The sequence below is a fragment of the Denticeps clupeoides genome, chromosome 9 (assembly GCF_900700375.1).
Source record: "Denticeps clupeoides chromosome 9, fDenClu1.1, whole genome shotgun sequence".
Taxonomy (NCBI): Eukaryota; Metazoa; Chordata; class Actinopteri; order Clupeiformes; family Denticipitidae; genus Denticeps; species Denticeps clupeoides.
Genome location: NC_041715.1, coordinates 9349424 through 9367596, shown reverse-complemented (window position 1 = coordinate 9367596; position 18173 = coordinate 9349424). Strand labels below are relative to the sequence as shown.

Here is an 18173-nt window from a genome sequence, read left to right as displayed (position 1 = left end):
TGGCTGCCTGTATGTACACTAATATGGTACATTTCACTATTTGAGGGTCCATCGTACATCGTATATTGCCTCATTTTTAATTGAGAGTGATGTGTGGCCTCATATGCTTATGGCCCTCATCTGCATCTCTTATATGGTTTTCATAATTTTACTCCAAATCTGGATTTTTTGATATATTTGTTCTGCGGCTTTACCCCAATGTTATCTCTTTTTGTGGGGAAAAAAAAAAGAAATAACATATGTTAACTATGGTAGCTAGAAATAGCTGTTAATAAATTTAATATTTGTACAAAAGCAAAGAAAAAATTGTATAAAAGCCCCTCATCAACATCATTTAGTCTTGAACTCCAATGGAACTGTCATGTAAAGCTGAAAACAGTTGCATTGATTAAAGAAGCAATAACCTGGCCAATGTCGTACTAGTTCAGTATCTGTTCCATTAATTAACGTAGGTTTGACTACATCATTAACAATCACAATTTCTATTAATTTTATAATATTATACATTTCTAAATTACCCTAAACTTTGGAGCAGTAATGTATAATGTCCTGTACATTACTGATTTAGCGGCAGATACCAGATCACTGAACGGTGTTAAGTGCAAGGAACTGACGAGAGCACTTTGTTTTCAGTAGAATGTCTATATTTTCAATAAATTATACAAAAAACAATTCCAAAGCGATGTGCTTCATTTGTAATTACATGATAAAAAAAAAACAGCTCATTGTGAAATAAAAGACAGCAGGAGGAGTGAGAGGCATCTGTACAGTCAAACAGAGAATCTGAAGTGGTTGAGTCACACACCATGTCGGTCTGGGCTGTGTAGTTACACAATTAATATGATTACAAAATATCTGTGGCTGTGATCTGTGTGTCTGTGTGTGTGTGTGTGTGAGAGAGAGAATGAGAGCGAAAGAGAGATCTATTAGTGCTTATATAATATATTAGTGGTCTTTGAAAAACGTTAAAAAAAATGTTATTAAAAATCTAAACCAAATGTCTGCGATACGATTTTTAAATATATCGACGGTATAGAACAGGCATCACATGGTGCCCACAACCCATGTTCCATATGACCATAACATGCACAATGTGTTTTAAACACGCAAACATTACAAAATGTTGATTACTCGCAAAAGAAGGGCCATCAAGATCGTTTTCTGAATGAACTGAGACATTAGAAATATTTACATCTTTAGTACAGATTATCAGACCACAAATCATAGTCCCATATTATTACCAGATTGTGAGATGCATTAAAAAAAAAAGCATACAATAACATGACATGAATAGGTGTATACAAACTCGAACTTTTCTACCAATTGCCATATGATTAAAGGGGGTTAAAGATGAAAAAAATCGGGATTTCTGAATTTTTATGGAACTAGTGCCAATTTGCCAAGGTTTTCACCAAATTCAGTCAAAAACAGATTTGTTCATTTCATTTAATAATTGTTTTCCCAGATCCAATAACATTCAACTGGTTTACCTCATCACTTCAAAATGGAAATGAACTTGATTAGAGCTGCTTTTCAAATACGGCAAATTTGCGACATGCTTTATCTTTCTACAAATGCTGTACAAGGTAAAGCCACACTGGAGACCTGTCTCTCCATTCAGCTCAAGCTGTGGTCTAATACGAATAGAAGAAAGTAGGAAAGTTGCATACAAAAAAATACAAATAGCATCAAAATACTTGATTCATAAATGAATGTGGTTCTTTGAGGGAATCCTGGGAATCTACTAAGCCTCCAAAACCCCATTAGAAAAATGACCCCATAACGGAAACCATTAAAATACAAATGTTGCTCAATTTGTTTTATAAACTATTTATCTTAGTCTGAATCAAAACAAAAAAATTATCTATAGGAATATACAGGAATTAGGATTATATAAGGTACAGTGCAGGATAAAATATGTGCTGATTTAAGTGTGACTCCCACCACATGTTCTGTGTGGCTGGATGTGTTTTTTGTGTTCCTGTCTGTTTTAGGAGTTGAAGCATCCACCTACCAGCTGACTATTGGTCACCACTACCTATATAAAGGGACTTCAGACAGTGTTCTGCAAGAACCCTGTTTTGGGGACCTGGTGGGGATCTCCTTTGTGTGTTGTTGTTTCTTTGTGCGAAGTGAAAGTGAAGTGATTGTCATTGTGAAATGACAAGGAATTGTCACATGTTGTGTGCATTCGTGAACACCACGAAATGTGTCCTCTGCATTTAACCCATCACCCTGAGTGAGCTGTGGGCAGCTTTTTGTATTTAGATTGGTTGTGTATGTAACAGCGGACCTCTTCCTCTCCACACCCTTGTCAGGTTCTTAAACCACTAGACTTTGGAACGTGACACTAACACTGACTATAAAAAAATTATAATATTGTGTCACATAAAGTCAAAATGCAGCTGAATGATAAATTATTTACACTTCCACCCTTCCCACGGCAAGTTCCTTTTAGACACTGGAGACGTGAACATAGTTCTCCATACGAGCTCATACTTGTTCCAATATGCTGGTATTTTCATAGTCATTTATATATGAATATAAATATTCAGCTGGTCATGCCATCAGTCAATAGTTATAGCAACATCACAGACTGGGGTCTGATTTCATACATTTACATATTTCACATTTAAAAAGACATCTTGTAGAAAGAAGAATGGTTGAAGAACATAGAAGATCTTTGGCAGTGCAAGTAAACCCTTTGAAAACCTTACTGAATAAGAGTGATGATGGATGAATGGACGGATGATGGCCTGCTCCAAAGAAATACACTGCAGATGGACAAGGACACACAGAAAATTTCTGTGGCAAACAGCAAACTAAATACAACCTGTACATACAATACAAGTGATCAATTTCATACAAGCGGAGCTAAAAGGAAATCACCAGCCAATCAATAATGAGCCTTGTTGCTATGCAACACCATTATTACACTGTGCAACAATACCACTGAGTTCCAAAATTGCACCAAAAAGCCGCCGGAGAGCACAGCGTAATGAAATGTTATCAGCTGATTGACTACATCCATCAAATGTTCCTACCTTGACACACAAGATGACGTTGTGTCTGGGGGAGAGAACAGTAATTTGTTTTCTTTTTTGCATTTACGATGCAAATTTTGTCCGGATTAATAGTAATTTCAACAAAAGCACCAGACTTTTTAGCCCAAACAGCTATATACTTCAATTAAATATTTCACAATGACAGCAAAAGCCCAATTAGCAGAGAGAAGCCATTCAGTGTACGTATCTGAAGGAACTTGTGCACCACGAAGGTCCGTTCTTTTCCGCGGAGCAAGCTTAGAACGCAGTGAACCCCAAATGTCTGAGAATCAGGCGAATGGATTTTCCAGTTTTAAAGTGGCTGTTTCGGTGTCATGGCAGCCCTTTCCGTTCAAAAGTTCTGTGTTGTTGTCGATGCTGTAGCAGCCCTGGACCTCTGTGATGGAGGACGCCGTGTAGGACGCGGACCTTAGCGCGTCGGTCTGTGCAACGGTGCTCCCGAACTGAATGCGATACTGGTTCCAGTGTCTCCTCAGAACTCCCTGGACCTGAAATGCACAGATCAGTCAACATAACAAAAAAAAAACTAAACACAATAAACATCTTTTTTTTAAAGAAACTCATCAGTAACCCTTATCAGCCAATATTTTATTAAGTAAACTTGCGATTAATGCATATTAATCTATTAAGTCTAATAAAGAAATTCTGATTACTGCTAAAACAAGAGCAAATGTGGTACATAAATACTCTCACCTGCAAAGTATTCAATTTAATATCAGATGATTAAGAGAACTCATGGATGCAAAGACTTTATAACAACCCTCTTGTGGTCTCAGAAAACTATTATTTCTGATCACATTAAACAAACTAAATAAATTAGAATTTGGCCAATTGTACAGGAATATAATGTCCCGCAATATATGCAGTAACATGCTTCACAATAATATATGTAAAAATATATTTTTATTCTGCATTAATCCCCATGACTCTCATGACCCAAAACTTTCGATTTCAAGCATGGAGGTTGTCAATAATCTGGAACAAAAGTAAATTGTCCTTTTTTATTTTGATTTTCAATAAAACAATTAGATGGGTCTGATGTACATTTTGAACATCCAGTTTAATGTTCTCTGTTCTTAGTTTTTTATATTAAGTGTGTGTCAGATTTTGCCTCAAGCCTCAGACATGCCTTCTTAAAATGTAGGTCACATTCAGGTCAAAACTCACATGGTCTGTTGCACAATTTTAAAATATGAACCCGTACAACCCTCATGGCGAAAGAAAGAAAGAAGTACCTCTCCATTGAAGAAGCAGAAAATGGTAGCCACCAGAAGCCCCTAAAAAGGAGAAATGTCTTATGAGGCATCGTTTGAAATTTTGCTTCACAGGCCATTAATTTTTTATCATTTCCATTTCAAGATCAGTCCTTTAACCAAATGATGTTACATGTTTGCATTAAAAAACCTGCGGCTTTTCTGTATTCACGTACACCGCTCAGCATTACATTTTGCTGCGGCCTGTTTTTTTTTTTTTTTTTTCTTCTTGCACATCTGACACTCGGGAAAGATCCCAGGCTGATTTTAAGGGGGCAGCGGCCTGAGTGACACGCATTACATGCAGACTGCACCACATTATGCAACATGGGGGACGTTCCAGAAAGCAGGATTTCCCAGTCCGCTCAGTGCCTTGAAGCCTGAAGTGATAACTAGCGCGCTGCCTGAAAGATCCTGGTGTGGGCTGTACTGGCCATGCGACACATGGCTTTACCTGATAATGCATCAAGATGTGCATGATGTAGTCGTAAATTTCCGAAGACACTCGTCCCTCCGGCTTGTAGGGCAGCAAGACGAACTGAATCCCAAGCAGCGGGACGAGGATCAGTGTCGCCCGCACCGCCTTCATGTACAGGCTGGACTCAGCCTGATGCGTCACCTTCAGCTTGGTAATGAGGACGCGCACAATGTTCAGCAGGAAAAACAGGTTCACCTACGGCAAGACAAATTAAAATAAATGTGCACCATAAACACAGCTAGACAGATTCAGCGAAAGCAGCACTGTTATATCCTATATTATTATTAATAATAATGAACATAACAGACGATTAAAAAGTTGGCACAATGCAGCCTACACAACACTCGATAATAAAATAAGTGCACAATGACATGATTTATGTTTTGGGTGTGGCAGGTTGAGAAAGATGCTGGCTTACCAATAGGGCCGCACAAATGGGACCATGGATAATGTAGAGCAGTGATGTATTAGAGCTGATCCAGCAACTGCGAACATGGGGGGGAAGAATTGATTACTTTTGCACCCAGGGCTTTAGATGAATAATGTGAACATGTATAAGGAAACAATGAAACTTTCCTAAAGGTTTTAGAGCTTTAAACATTATTTTCGGAATGCCGAGTCTGGTTCAAGTGTTGAAATAATGTGTGAGGGTTTTAGCTGTAGTCTTAAGCAAAATGAGTCTGCACTATCAACGTACATTATGTAAAATTGATATTTTTAATTCTATTGAATTGTTCACTATTTTTATTGAGAAACTGAAAAAAATTATATACAAATAATACATAAATTTTCATATTCAATTTTGACAGCAATGTCTTAGAAATGGACAGAAGTGCATAAAGAAACAGAACTGACTTGATTACCAAATAAGGCCACTCTCTTGTTGAATCAGCATTATGCACTAAACCTGAGGCTTGTTGACTAGTAATTATTGCTTCATCATACTGGCTGATTTAAAGCCATATATCACGTGTGCAGAAATCATAGACAATCATGTTTCTTTCCTGTTTTATGTATCCTTCGGATGCCATTGACCTTACACTAGTGAACAAGCCCCACGCTTAGCTCGTAGTGCCAGTTTGAAAATAGTGCCAATAGTTTGAAATAATCCCACCAGAGATAATAAAGCTAAATTGCAAACTGTGCAATACAGAGTATGCAGCCACTCACTTGTCGTTGTAGTAGTGACTGCGAGCGATGGCGTGTATGGCAGCTGGTATCAATGGAAAGCCTTAATGGAAAGATTGAAAAAAGCAGAATAAGGTAACTTAAGTCTCGTGAGTGGTTTTGGAGTGCCGTTAGTGACGTAAGTGACTGTAACGTACCCCATCCAAGAAGATAGTACCACATCAAGTGCTGCTTTTCCGCAAACACGGCCACGACGATAAGTGTGTGCAAGTAGATTCCCTCACACAGCATCCAGAAGTAGTTGCACCCAAACAAGTAAAGATGGATGAACTGAGAAACTTTACATCCAGTCTAGAAGATAACATATGAACCATTTTACACATTTCACAGGCATCTGAGTATTAAGAAACACTTTTTTCTCTTCGTGGCTGAATCTACCTACAGGATTTCGCTGGACTAATTCCTGGTTGTTGGCCACAGCAGTCAACCAAATAATAGTGATGATGGAGTTTAGGACAAACGAGAAGAACAGGTTCTTGTGCAGGGTTATCCTCTGGCAACTTAAACTTCTAAAAGATAAAAAATATATATTTCTGTACAACACAGGAATTGTATTAAAAATAAAATTGTAATAAAATATTTTTGTACAAAATGTAAGTTTATCTTACTTGAAGTGGAAAAATATTCCTAATGAGATAAACAGGGAAGTTAAAGACAACCCATGGCCAATTAATGTTAAGTAGAATAAGTTCATGGCCGTCTGTAACACAAAAAAAGACAAACATCACCATATCATATCAGATCACTTCATATAATATCATATCATCAATAAGACCCACCATTCGGCGCTCGTTGGTGTGCTCGTTACATCTGGTGAAGTTGGACCATGTGCGGTTACTAACAGGGTGCAGAAACCAGTGTCCATTCTCAGTGCAAATCTTGGTCACGATTTCTGCTCATAGATCAAAGACACCAGAGGAGTGATGTCACTAAATGGCACCAAAAAAAAAAAAAACATGGAAAAATGTACCAATTTTTCTGGCTCACCCGACGGGTCAAAGTCCTCAAAGTAGTCTGGACAGTGCTGCTCTGATGTAATCCCTGCATCTGTGTCCTCCCAACACAGCCAGCCGTCCCACGTCCTGTTACATACAGGCCCGACTGCAGAGCGAGGAGCATGTCTCTGTTAATGCTCAAGGCACCTTCACAATTCAAGCATTTTAAATATAAAAACATGTGTTCACGTCCAGTGAGAACTTAAGCAACCATGTGGGGAAAAAAGGAGATTCGGGCATCTAAACGTTTATTTATTCTGAAAGCTCATTTCCAGTCATGGTGCATTAAACACCATCACCACAATGATGATGAAATTGGGTGGTGGTAGCCTAGTGGGTAACCAGACAACCGACCCAAAAAAAGGTTAAAACCCTGAGTGTCCCAGGATGTCACTCTGGACAAGGGTGTCTGCTAAATGCCATCAATGGAAATGTATGAATTTGAAATTCTAACAGAAAAACTTTAAAGAGATTTCATGGATGAAGTTCCCGTACATTTTCTGTGGCCAGTGTCCTTCATGATTTTTTGGTAGCACTCAAACTGAGCTGTCAGGATTTTGTTCCTGGTGATGGTGATGTCGTGATAGACATTCTGAGGCTGCTGATGCTGGCTTTCGTTTACCTCTGGACTAGCCAGCACGTGGACCTGCAAAACACAGTACACGCATTCACAGAATATTACAAAATATGTATACAGTATTCCAAAAGTTTGGACACACCTTCTCATTCAATGTGTTTTCTTTATTTACATGACCATTTACATTGGTAGATTCTCACCGAAGGCATCAAAACTATGAATGAACACATTATTCATTCCTAATAGAGACAACTCCACAGTGTACTGTAATCTACTGTTCCTTATGTAAGATAAAGGCATTTTTCTCTGTAGTTCTACGATAACAGAGGATGTTTTACCTTTAACACCGAGCTCAAAAGGAGAACAGGAAGCAGCCAAGGCCAATTCATCTTCTAGCAGTTATCTGAAAAGGCAGAAAACCATTTGGTTTCAGTACTCAGTGAGGTATGTTGGTTGAGCTGGTTATTATGCAACAAGAATGTATTCTATCCTTCACAACAGAAACACATTCCATTCCAATTTCACATGTCATTCATATACCTTCAGCTGCTCAATGCATGTGCAAAGTATGCTGTTGTATTGGCAACTAGTACTGAGAGGCAATGTCATGATCTCAGATTATAAATATCAACTTAATAAAAAGCAGAATAAAAATAAAATAAAAAAAAAAAAACACAAAAAGAACATTTTAAAAAGTGTGTGTGTGTGTTTGGTTATATGTACTGTGTAGGTGGAGGACACATTGTTAATAATGCAAGGCATTGACTACCTGTACAGAACATGTACAGCAGCAGTCAATAAAAGCGTTTCAAATGTTTAAGTTGTAACACAATCAGCATGTCTCCACAATGTACGACCATTAAATGCATTATATTCAAAGACATTTACACTGATACTGAAAGCTGAAAAGAGAAAACTGTGGATTCAATCAGTCGTTTTCATCGTGCCATTTTAATGAGCTCATTTGAAGTCAAACAGAGTGATTATGCATACGAATGACTCTGCACTGCCTGTGCTTGTCTAAATCGTGCTCAGAGCCACGTGTAATACATGCATCGGACTTTTTTTCCCTGTGACGGCCAGAATAAGACACCACAGTGATATCTGTTATATCTTGATACAGCTTCCAGGGACACAGAGCTTGTCAAACTTGTTGAGAGGAGTAGCGAAGAACGGAATCATTTGTGCACGGGAAAGCGGACGATGTGTGCTAGATGCAATAGTGACCCAGGATCTGCTGGTCATCCGGACGTACTGCCGGTGAACCGTTTCTCTCCATACCGATGTGGAGATTTCAAGGACGACCATGACTCATAGGCCGCCGAAGAGTGGCCGCTGGAGAGGCTGATGCGCATGACAATGATGCCAACTGTGGGCCGTCCCGATCCCCGGGGGAGTAGAGAAGTTCAACCCTGACAGAGGTTCAATCTACTAAACATGGAAGCATGGATTCATGGGAGACCTAGCACTTCATTTACATTAAAAGGTGAAGGATGTAAAGAAATTTGAACTAGCTGTCTGACATCTGAATGTTGTCCCTGTCAATTAAAATGCTAAATTCAATTTAGGATTTGAAAGGAAGCAGATAGAGTTCAGCATCTGGCAATTTGAGAGTTTCCATCCTTCAAAGACAAACAGTAAGGACTTCATACGAGTCCACAAAGGATATCACTCTCTCTCTCTCTCTCTCTCTCTCTATATATATATATATATGTATACATACATATATATATATATATATATATATATATACACACACACACACACACACACACACACACACCACTATAACCACATATTTCAGTATCAGTCGTGCAATGCCACCGTCTGCCGCTGCTTCTGTTTGTTCTCTCCAAGACACGGAATCAAGCGCCCAGATCACCGGCCGACCCCAGTGAAGAGACCAGCAGATAAATCCTGGTTCCTGGCAACTGCTAAACGATGACCAGAGGGTCATCACAGCCACCACCACCGTAACAACTAAAGCTTCAGGGATCTTCAAATGGACCAGTAACATCATAATGGACATAAAATGTACACCATGACACTGGACTAAAACCTACTCTGTTGGACTAAAACCTACTCTGCCCTGTCCAGTACCTCCAAACATGGACAGATGCTATATATTACACGTTGGACTCTACAACTGTCCACCTCTACAACTGTATGACTTTTTATCTTATTTATATATATATATATATATATATATATATATATATACACACACACACACACACACACACACACACACACACACACACACACACACACACACACACACACACAGGGTGGGCCATATAATGGATACACCTTAAAAAAATGGGAATGGTTGGTGATATTAACGTCCTGTTTGTGGCACATTAGTATATGTGACTTTTCAAGATGGGTGGTGACCATAGTGGTCATTTTGAAGTGGCCATCTTGGATCCAACTTTTGTTTTTTCAATAGGAAGAGGGTCATGTGACACATCAAATTTATTGGTAATTTCACAAGAAAAACAATGGTGATTCTAATCTGTATTCTGGAATTCTATCATACAGAATACACTTGAGTAGTTATTGTACCTTACCTAAATCAGAACATATTTCCTCAATAATTAATAAATATAAATATTTGTAAGCAGAAAAAAAAGCAGACAGTTGTTTGTCACCAAACGTGGCATCTGTAGCAAGGGTCATTCTCCCTGAATGAAAGGATTTGAAGATTCCTTGACATCATAACTGATGATCTAACAGCTTTGAAATGCTGTCTGAGCCATTTGGGCTGGAGGTTGAAAAATAACTGAATAAGGATGGGAAACTGGGTTGAAATACAGAGTTTAAATCTAAAATGTATATATTGCTTGTATGAAGGCCACATACATCTGTTTTTATGACATGACGATACTGGGCTCGGAATTTGTTTGACACCACGGCCGTTCCAACAGGATGCCACATTTTACCTGTTTTGCAGAAGGCCACTTCTAACAGGATGACGCACCACGTCACAAAGCATCAACTCACGATGATTCCCTGAACATGACAGCACACTCCAATGACCTGCACAGTCCCCAGCCCTCAGTCCACCAGGGAGGGGAAATTGACTTCTCTCGCTTCTCTCTGGCTCTCTCCTGCTTTTAGCATCATAACGTGAATCTGCTCTGGAAAACCAACTCAAGCCAGAGAGCACCTATTTATAATTTGTTGCTCTGGCTGCAGTCCACTGTGATTATGCAAACCCTTCATTGCTAGCAATAATGGTCCCCAAAGTGAAATTCATGCTGCATATGTCCTGCATGACTCATTAATACCCACACGAAAGCTAAGAATATCTAATATGCTAACTGTATGAATGCTCATGTCACATTTCTATATATGCAACGATGCTCTTCTGTTGAATGGCTTTTAACAGGCCTATACAGGTCTAAAAGCACATTTAGTGTTAAAGATAGCTACGGATATGGGATAGTAGCCGATATGGGATTTTAGACACTTGCCTAAGGACCAGAGACCCCAGAGTCACGGATTCAAACCCCACCTACTACCATTGTGTTTCTTCAGGACACTTGAAAGTCTCCAGAGGGACTGTCCATGTAACTACTGGCTGTAAGTCGCTCTGGATAAGGGGATAAATTGTACTCCGGGGTTATTTTGTCCACGTTTGTCCATGTTTCTGGAAAGCTTGCGTGTGGGGACAGAACAGAGCAGTAAATTGCGTGGGTAGTGTAGCCAATAGTTCAAGAGATTCTCAACAAAGAGAGGTTATGCAAGATGGTTAAAAGTTCTAAAACACTTACATGTTGAAATAAGATTAATGGCCTCAACAGACTACAGGCATCACTTGAGCCGACCTCAAGTTTGCCAAGTTTGTTCCACATTCATACCAATGTATTTAACGTACAGAAGTATGTGTACTTAATTTCGTACATAAAAGAGCGTTAATCTGCCTAAACAGCATTAATGATCATAAAAAATTTCTGACTAATTGTATTCCAAGAGACATTCAAAAGAAAAATACCAAATGGGAATTATAAAGATAATGATTATAGAGATGGCAGGGATAACAACCGGAACGCAATGGCAACTGCTCAAAAACAAATAACACTCAGGCAAACATTTGTGCTCAACAGTGGTCATTTCAGAACCCATATTGGCTCATTCTGACAGGCCATAAGCCACATCTACATCCCAGTCAGCGACATCTGCTGCTGCCGTCTACAGACAGAAAGGAGTGCTGGGCACCCTTACATCTGGGCTCCGCAGATCCATTGTCCCGACGTGAAGTTGTGCACGGTAAACATCCCATGGCGGCCACAGGATGTTTGCGCACCCGTCCTTTGCCCCATTTTTGGAAATGTACTTGTCTGTTTTGAGAGGGCTTTCTCCCCGCATCCTGTAATTACGCTTATCAGTTAAATGCACACAGTCTGGCGGCACTGACACATGCAAACATGCTCTGCGCGTAATGTTTACGCAACAAGCGCGACTTTAACAGAATCTAATTAAGACGCAGCTACTGTACAGACAAGATAAGAGCAGAATACCGGTTATGGTGACGTTTAAAGGTCATGAAAATCTCACTGTGGGATTGTGGGATTATTTGACATTAATACGAGTTCCCGTAGCCTGTCTATGGTCCTGCAGCGGCTAGAAATGACGATATATATAAAGATATAGAAAATCCATTCCGGAATTTGTCCCCTTATGTCGTCATGAAGGGAAAGGTTACCTCCCCTTTCTCATGCTTTTTCCCGCCCCTCCCCTAAAACATCATATCCACCGACCGTCATGTCTTCCACATGTGCGAGGCATTGCAGTTGCTCGGTGATTGAATGTAAAAATGAGCACAAATATATCACTTCCGTCACACGAGACTCTGAAGAACCAGTGGTTTCATTTTATTATTTACGGTGACACAACAAAATTGTGGTTGGTGAATGGGCCATTCTCTTCCTAGTCCCGCCTCTCCCCTCCTCATTAGCATTTAAAGATATAGACACTGAAACCGTCCTGGGGAAATCTCATTGTGGGACTGGATCAAAGTGGCTGTAATTCTGCACCATGGTTGAATTTCTGAAAAGAGACTTCAGATAAAGTATTAGGGGACCAATAAGACTGATATAAAAGCAAAAAAAAAAAAAAAATCACGTCAGGGGACCTTTAAGCTTTTTTTTTGATCTGAACTCTAACTTTCATTACCAAAGGCTTTGTGAGCTGCGCGTGGCTCTGCGACTCTTAATGAGAGACAATCCTCGAGGAGACCGGAGCTGTGCTCTCATTTGTTAAGGTCACATAAGCCATGCGAACGATATCTGTTGTACACTAAAACAGCAAGCTGCTGTCACCTGAGCATTGAACAGTCCCCGTCCTGCCCATTCACAAAATATCCGCGCTCGTATTTCTGCGCACTGCGCAGCCTGCAGCGTGTCACATGCCACCCACATCAAATCAGATCGGGGCTGCAAAGTGCAAATATTTGTCCAACTGCAGTATTCTGTGGAAGACGCATTAATGCACCGGCAAAAAAACAGCACTTTCCACGAGGGGAAAAAAAAAGACGGGAATGTTATCTTTCATTATCACTGTGTACACAGCATTAAAGCCTCCGCCGTGGCGAAGCCTTTTTACGTCTTCCGGCCCGTTTTAGCCCCGGCAGATTTCTGCATTAGCCGGACATTAGAAGCAGGCACATGCCAGCTCACACCCTGCCTCGGGCGTTACCAGATGTGGCTGCAGATGTTCGCCGTCCCCGTCTTACTCTCAGTAGGCCAGTGCACACAAGTGGACGCTTGGCGGCTGTTCCTATTCTCCCTGTTTTACATTGTATAGAGTCTACATTAGAACTGTATATTAGTCCCTAAAAAGACCCGACCCGGCTGGAGCCCGACAGAATTCAGCCCGACCCGACCCAAGCCGACTGCTTCGCCGTGTCGTGTTTAAAATATGATCACCAGCTGCTTGCCTCTGATTCACCTCTTCAGCATCTCTCTTGTGAGAATTAAAACGCATCACGTCATGACGGTGGCCGAGAACTGCGAATCAAATTAACATTTCATTCACATTATTAAATGTGAAAATGTGAAACACTTTTAACAGTCACCAAACAAATTTAGGAGTAGCGAATCATACAGGAAGGATAGGTACTATAGACCCGGAAGTTCATGCTTGCTGACCGAGCTGAGCCGACCAGACCCGATTAGATTCTAGACATTGAGTACAAACCAGACCCGACCCAGGCCAACATTAACAGCTCTAACCTATATAGAATACATGACTACAGAGAGATTTTATATGCTTTATATATTTAAATATCATTTTGGTAACCTCAGCGCACATACAATTCCCCACCCCAGGGTTGGGAACCACTGCATTAGAGAAGATAAGCGCACTTTACGGGCACCAAAGTAATATCCCAGGCCTTTGTCTCTGAAAACTTTGTCTCATGGCCACCCACGCCGAAAGCATAGCTCGCAAATGAAGGAGCACCTCTCATTGTTCCGAGAACAAAACAAACACAATGGCGCTTACTTTGCTCCTATCAGGCTTCTTGAATAGATTTTGATGATTAAAAAAATGGCCTCTGTGTCCTTAAACACAGAGAGGAATAGAGGAGTTTCTGGACAAGAGAAACAATGGATAAATAACAATATTTTTAATATAGTGTAAAATATAAGATGTTATTTTTCCTGAAAAAACATCTGACAAAATGTCTAACAAAAAAAAGGTGCTACCAGTAGGTGGTGTTTTGTATGTTAAGAGGTTAAAAAGGGGGTAACTGTGTTCAGTGTCTAATATTTTTTATGTTGCTTTTTTCTCAGAGCCGTGTGTGTGTGTGTGTGTGTGTGTGTTTTATTTCAAAGAAGCCCAAATGGTTCTAACAGTAGGATTTATCTAAAAATAAAGAGCTTGTCTGTGGTGCGGGCTGTCCAGTCCTGGTCAACACCTGGCCTGGTCAGTGAGGCTTTTTACAGTTTGTGATAGTTGATTTGATCTGTTTCATTCCTTCTCTCAAAATTGTTTTGTTGAATATATGTGTGTGGGTCTTAAGGTCTACTGACAGCATGCATACCAAATATGATATCACCTAAAGTGCTATTTTCAGAGGTGCCTACAATAAAGAGTAATTATGTAATTGTATATTTCCGGGGTGTCAATTCGTTGTGAAGGGCTTATGCACTTTCTAAAAAATTACTCTGCACAGAGTAAATACACCATAAAATATGCAAATCTGTACAAGCAGTTTCGTTTTTCCTCAACAGATTACTTTTCTTCAATGAACATGCCATTGAAGTGTTTTTTTTTTTTTTTTTTTTTTCGTTATCATTATTGCTGCACAATGGACAATAACTTACTGAACTGCCTTCCAGTGGTCCGTGTTTTTACGTCTTCCGGGCCAAAGACAAACATCCTGTTCGGCTGAGAGCGGTTTACTGTCACCAAGGTCGTGCATTAGTGCCCGAGCAGAGGGAGACAATTCCAAATGAATGTGAGCTCTCTGCTGCTTTCTCATGGCCCCCGCAGAGCCTAGATAAGCAGCGCATGCGAAAGTTCAGCATGTAAAGCTAAAATTAACTCTGGGGAAAGGGGGTCCCATGGAGAGCGGGAGGCCAAATGACAACCGTTTCCAGCCTCAATAAAGGGACGAGACATTCAAAACACCCAGATGGGAAAATCGGCGCTCCGACCCTGCCTGAAAGTCGCAGCAGGCCTACGGGACATGCCACGCTGCGTGTGCATGCCGCTCGGGAGGCCTCTCGGCAACCCCATGCGGCCACGGAAATAGCTCGGGGGGGGGGGCGCGGGATCAAATTCGCGCCCGTTTTTAGACAGACAAGAAACCGCGCCGAGGCGGGCGGAGAGCCCTGAACTTGAACTGCCGGTCTTTCCGTTCAGCCGGGCCTGCGCCCCGCCCGTATGTGAGGAGGGCTTAAAAACGCAGCACTGGCACATCGGCAGTTCGTTCCCGGCCGAAGTCACATCCCCGTCTAATAAATCAGCGAGGTCGCATTGGCCCGTGACAGCTTGTTTGGGATGAGGCCGGCTTCGAAATTTCCACGCTAGAGCCATTAAAGGAGCCGCGTGTAATCTGGTTAGAGTTTAAAATAATGATAAAGTAATGCGTGCACGCAATTTCCTCGTCCTCCCATCCTACACTCCCCCGTCTGTGTCCCTGCCCTCTGTCTCACCTCGCTTCTGTTCATGCCGCGTTGCCATAGAGAAGCCAACCAAAGTACTGCTTCATCACCCATAATGCATCATTTTTTTTTTTCATGCGTTCTAATATTCATGTAAGAACTGAAACAACAAGTGTGCCGTTAGGCCCCCCGCCTTCCCAAAAATGGCTGATTTAAACTAACGCACGTCATAACACAGAAAGCCACGGTGACGGCTGCTCTGGCGTTACGTGACGTTTACGAGACTCTTTATTTCAACAAAGCGAGGATGGATTATCTCCGGCCTAACCAGCCTCATCTACAGCGATCTTTTTCATCCTGAATCTGTACACACATGTACAGGGTGATAGCCGGGCGGAAGCGACGTAACCGCGATGTGACGCCTTTGTCAGGCATGAAATTAATAAGCACGAGCCATCACAGTAAATCCGTCTGCGTTTTATCACTGGGGCTGCTGATTTATGATGATTGCTTCTGTGTACTATGTTCCAGATGTGCATGGACTAGTGTGTGTGTGTGTGTGTGTGTGTATTCTAGATATTGTCATGACACAACCGGCTGTGACAGTTTTCTCAATCATAAAAAATCAATGTTACTAACCATTCATCCTGTTAGACTTCGCTAAGTATTTAAAAATCATGAAAACATGCTGGGGGCGTGTCCACTGAAGGTGCCGAAACCACGCCCCTTTCTCACTCATCGTCTAGGTCTAGCAGCCTTCTCGAATCATGCACAGCATTGTCTGACTAGCGGCACCCGCTTGTGATCAGCGGTGCCGCTGGCGGGAAGGAAGGACGGAGGCCAGGGAGGACGTGAAACTTGCAAAATGTCCAAACCGGGTTCTATAGCGCTGAAGAGTTAGAGGGAGGGACGCGTGCAATAACTATGTAGTATGTACACCAAGGCCGTAAACGGGCCAATCCCGGCTTGGCCATTGTGTGGGTGGCGTTTGCATGCTCTCCCTGTGCGGGTTTCCTCCAGGTTCTCAGATTTCTTCCCACCAACCGAAGGCACTGGATTGGAGGGACTGTCTGCAGGACTGAGTAAAGGATGCGTGTGCGTCCCAGTGTCCCGAGACGGCCGGTGGACAGTGAGTGAGTGAGAGCGTCCAGGAGCAATCCTCCGAATTTCCGGACCGTATCAGACAACAGCCAAGAACACAGCTGCCCAACGAAATAATTACGAATACTGAAAGTCCCGTTTTAACAACACGTCCCCTGTCTTACATCACAGCCCGAGCGAGATTCTCCTTTCGTCCACAGGCCAGCAGATACGCAGCCTGCAGTCATCGGCGCAGCATCTGGGCTTTTCTACTTTATGTAACCTGATAGCTGCGCTGCCGGCTGGTGAAACGGATCCAGCCCGAGCACAAATAACGGCACAATGCCCCGGAATAATCGCCGGAGGGAAAAGAGACGTCAATCGGGGTCCGCACCGGTGGCCGAAACGTGGAGGGGTGTCAAGGGGTTAGAACCCCCCCCCCCCCCCCCCCCACCTCCATCACAGTGGAAAGGGCCTTGTTGCGCTTCCCGTGGTTTATTCCTGCCTCGGGTTCGTCCACGCTCCCACGGGTCCAGCAGGGCGATGGCTCTCGGCCCAGCCTGCGCCCTGCGGCGAGTTGGGAAGGAGCCGTGCGCCATGGTGATGTCCGCTCTCTCCTGCTGGCATGCATCGCTCCTTTTTAATCTAGAGGAGAATCTTCAGCTATGTTACCGGAACGTGGGGCACAAACATGTTCACCTTCCACAATATAATTCTTTCCCGATTCCAGCCAAGTGCAGGAACTCTGCTGGCTCTGGTCTACGTGTTTTAAACCACACCTGCACTTGTATGCAGGTACATGCATGTTCATCACAAAAACTGGAGCTGTCCCGCCTTCACACGCACCTCCATCCAGAGGTTCGAGCAACACGAGTCACAGAAGGGTCCACGTTTTTACTTTTTTTTTTTTTTTTTAAAGAGGACTTCTGGGGGTCTCACCATCTCCCCTCGAATCTCCGGCGGACTTCTCCGTTCCCTGCCGTTCCACACTCTCACCATCCTGATCGATTACAGAAGCCACCAATTCATCCTCAACATTCCCGATTCCGATACCAACATTCTGGATCGATCGGATCGTCTTCGATCATTTCGCCGCGAAACGGCGCCACATGTTTCCAGCCCCGACGTGATGACATGATCATATAAAACACAGACAGACAGACAGACACGAAAGAAGAATAATGTTTCTCTCCCTCTCACCTGCTCTCGGCCGGGGGGACAATCCGCACTCCCGTCTACTCTGCGCGGCGGACGGAGGAGAGGAGGCGCCGGGAGGCGAGAGATGAACTCCGGCTTCCTGTTACATCACGCCGCCGTCCCCGCCTCGGTCCCCGCACCGACGCGACTCCTCGCCCCCTCCACGCACAAACAGTTCACGGTGTAATGGGGTGCATTCTGAATGCTTTTTAATTACGAAGAGAGA

The 18173-nt window shown here is 42.3% G+C and overlaps 1 protein-coding gene across 1 annotated transcript; it reads right to left on the bottom strand.

Moving 5' to 3' along the window:
- Positions 1-626: 626 nt before the first annotated feature.
- On the bottom strand, positions 627-18131 carry calcrla (calcitonin receptor-like a). Its single transcript, XM_028990888.1, has 13 exons — positions 17951-18131; positions 7895-7959; positions 7475-7625; positions 6972-7085; positions 6764-6876; positions 6593-6684; positions 6367-6493; positions 6122-6275; positions 5967-6027; positions 5215-5281; positions 4773-4991; positions 4301-4342; positions 627-3553 (listed from the first exon to the last, which is right to left on the bottom strand). The coding sequence occupies exons 2-13, from the start codon at positions 7943-7945 to the stop codon at positions 3335-3337; spliced, it is 1410 nt and encodes a 469-aa protein (XP_028846721.1). The 5' UTR covers positions 7946-7959; positions 17951-18131; the 3' UTR covers positions 627-3334.
- Between the last annotated feature and the right edge of the window lie 42 nt (positions 18132-18173).

Excerpts from the sequence above, each read along its gene's own strand:
- calcrla (XM_028990888.1), bottom strand. The coding sequence starts at position 7,945 with ATGAATTGGCCTTGGCTGCTTCCTGTTCTCCTTTTGAGCTCGGTGTTA. Across the intron at positions 6,276-6,366 it reads AATTAGTCCAGCGAAATCCT|ACTGGATGTAAAGTTTCTCA; the intron begins GTAGGTAGATTC and ends GTTATCTTCTAG. Across the intron at positions 4,992-5,214 it reads CCATTTGTGCGGCCCTATTG|GTGAACCTGTTTTTCCTGCT; the intron begins GTAAGCCAGCAT and ends GTCTTGCCGTAG.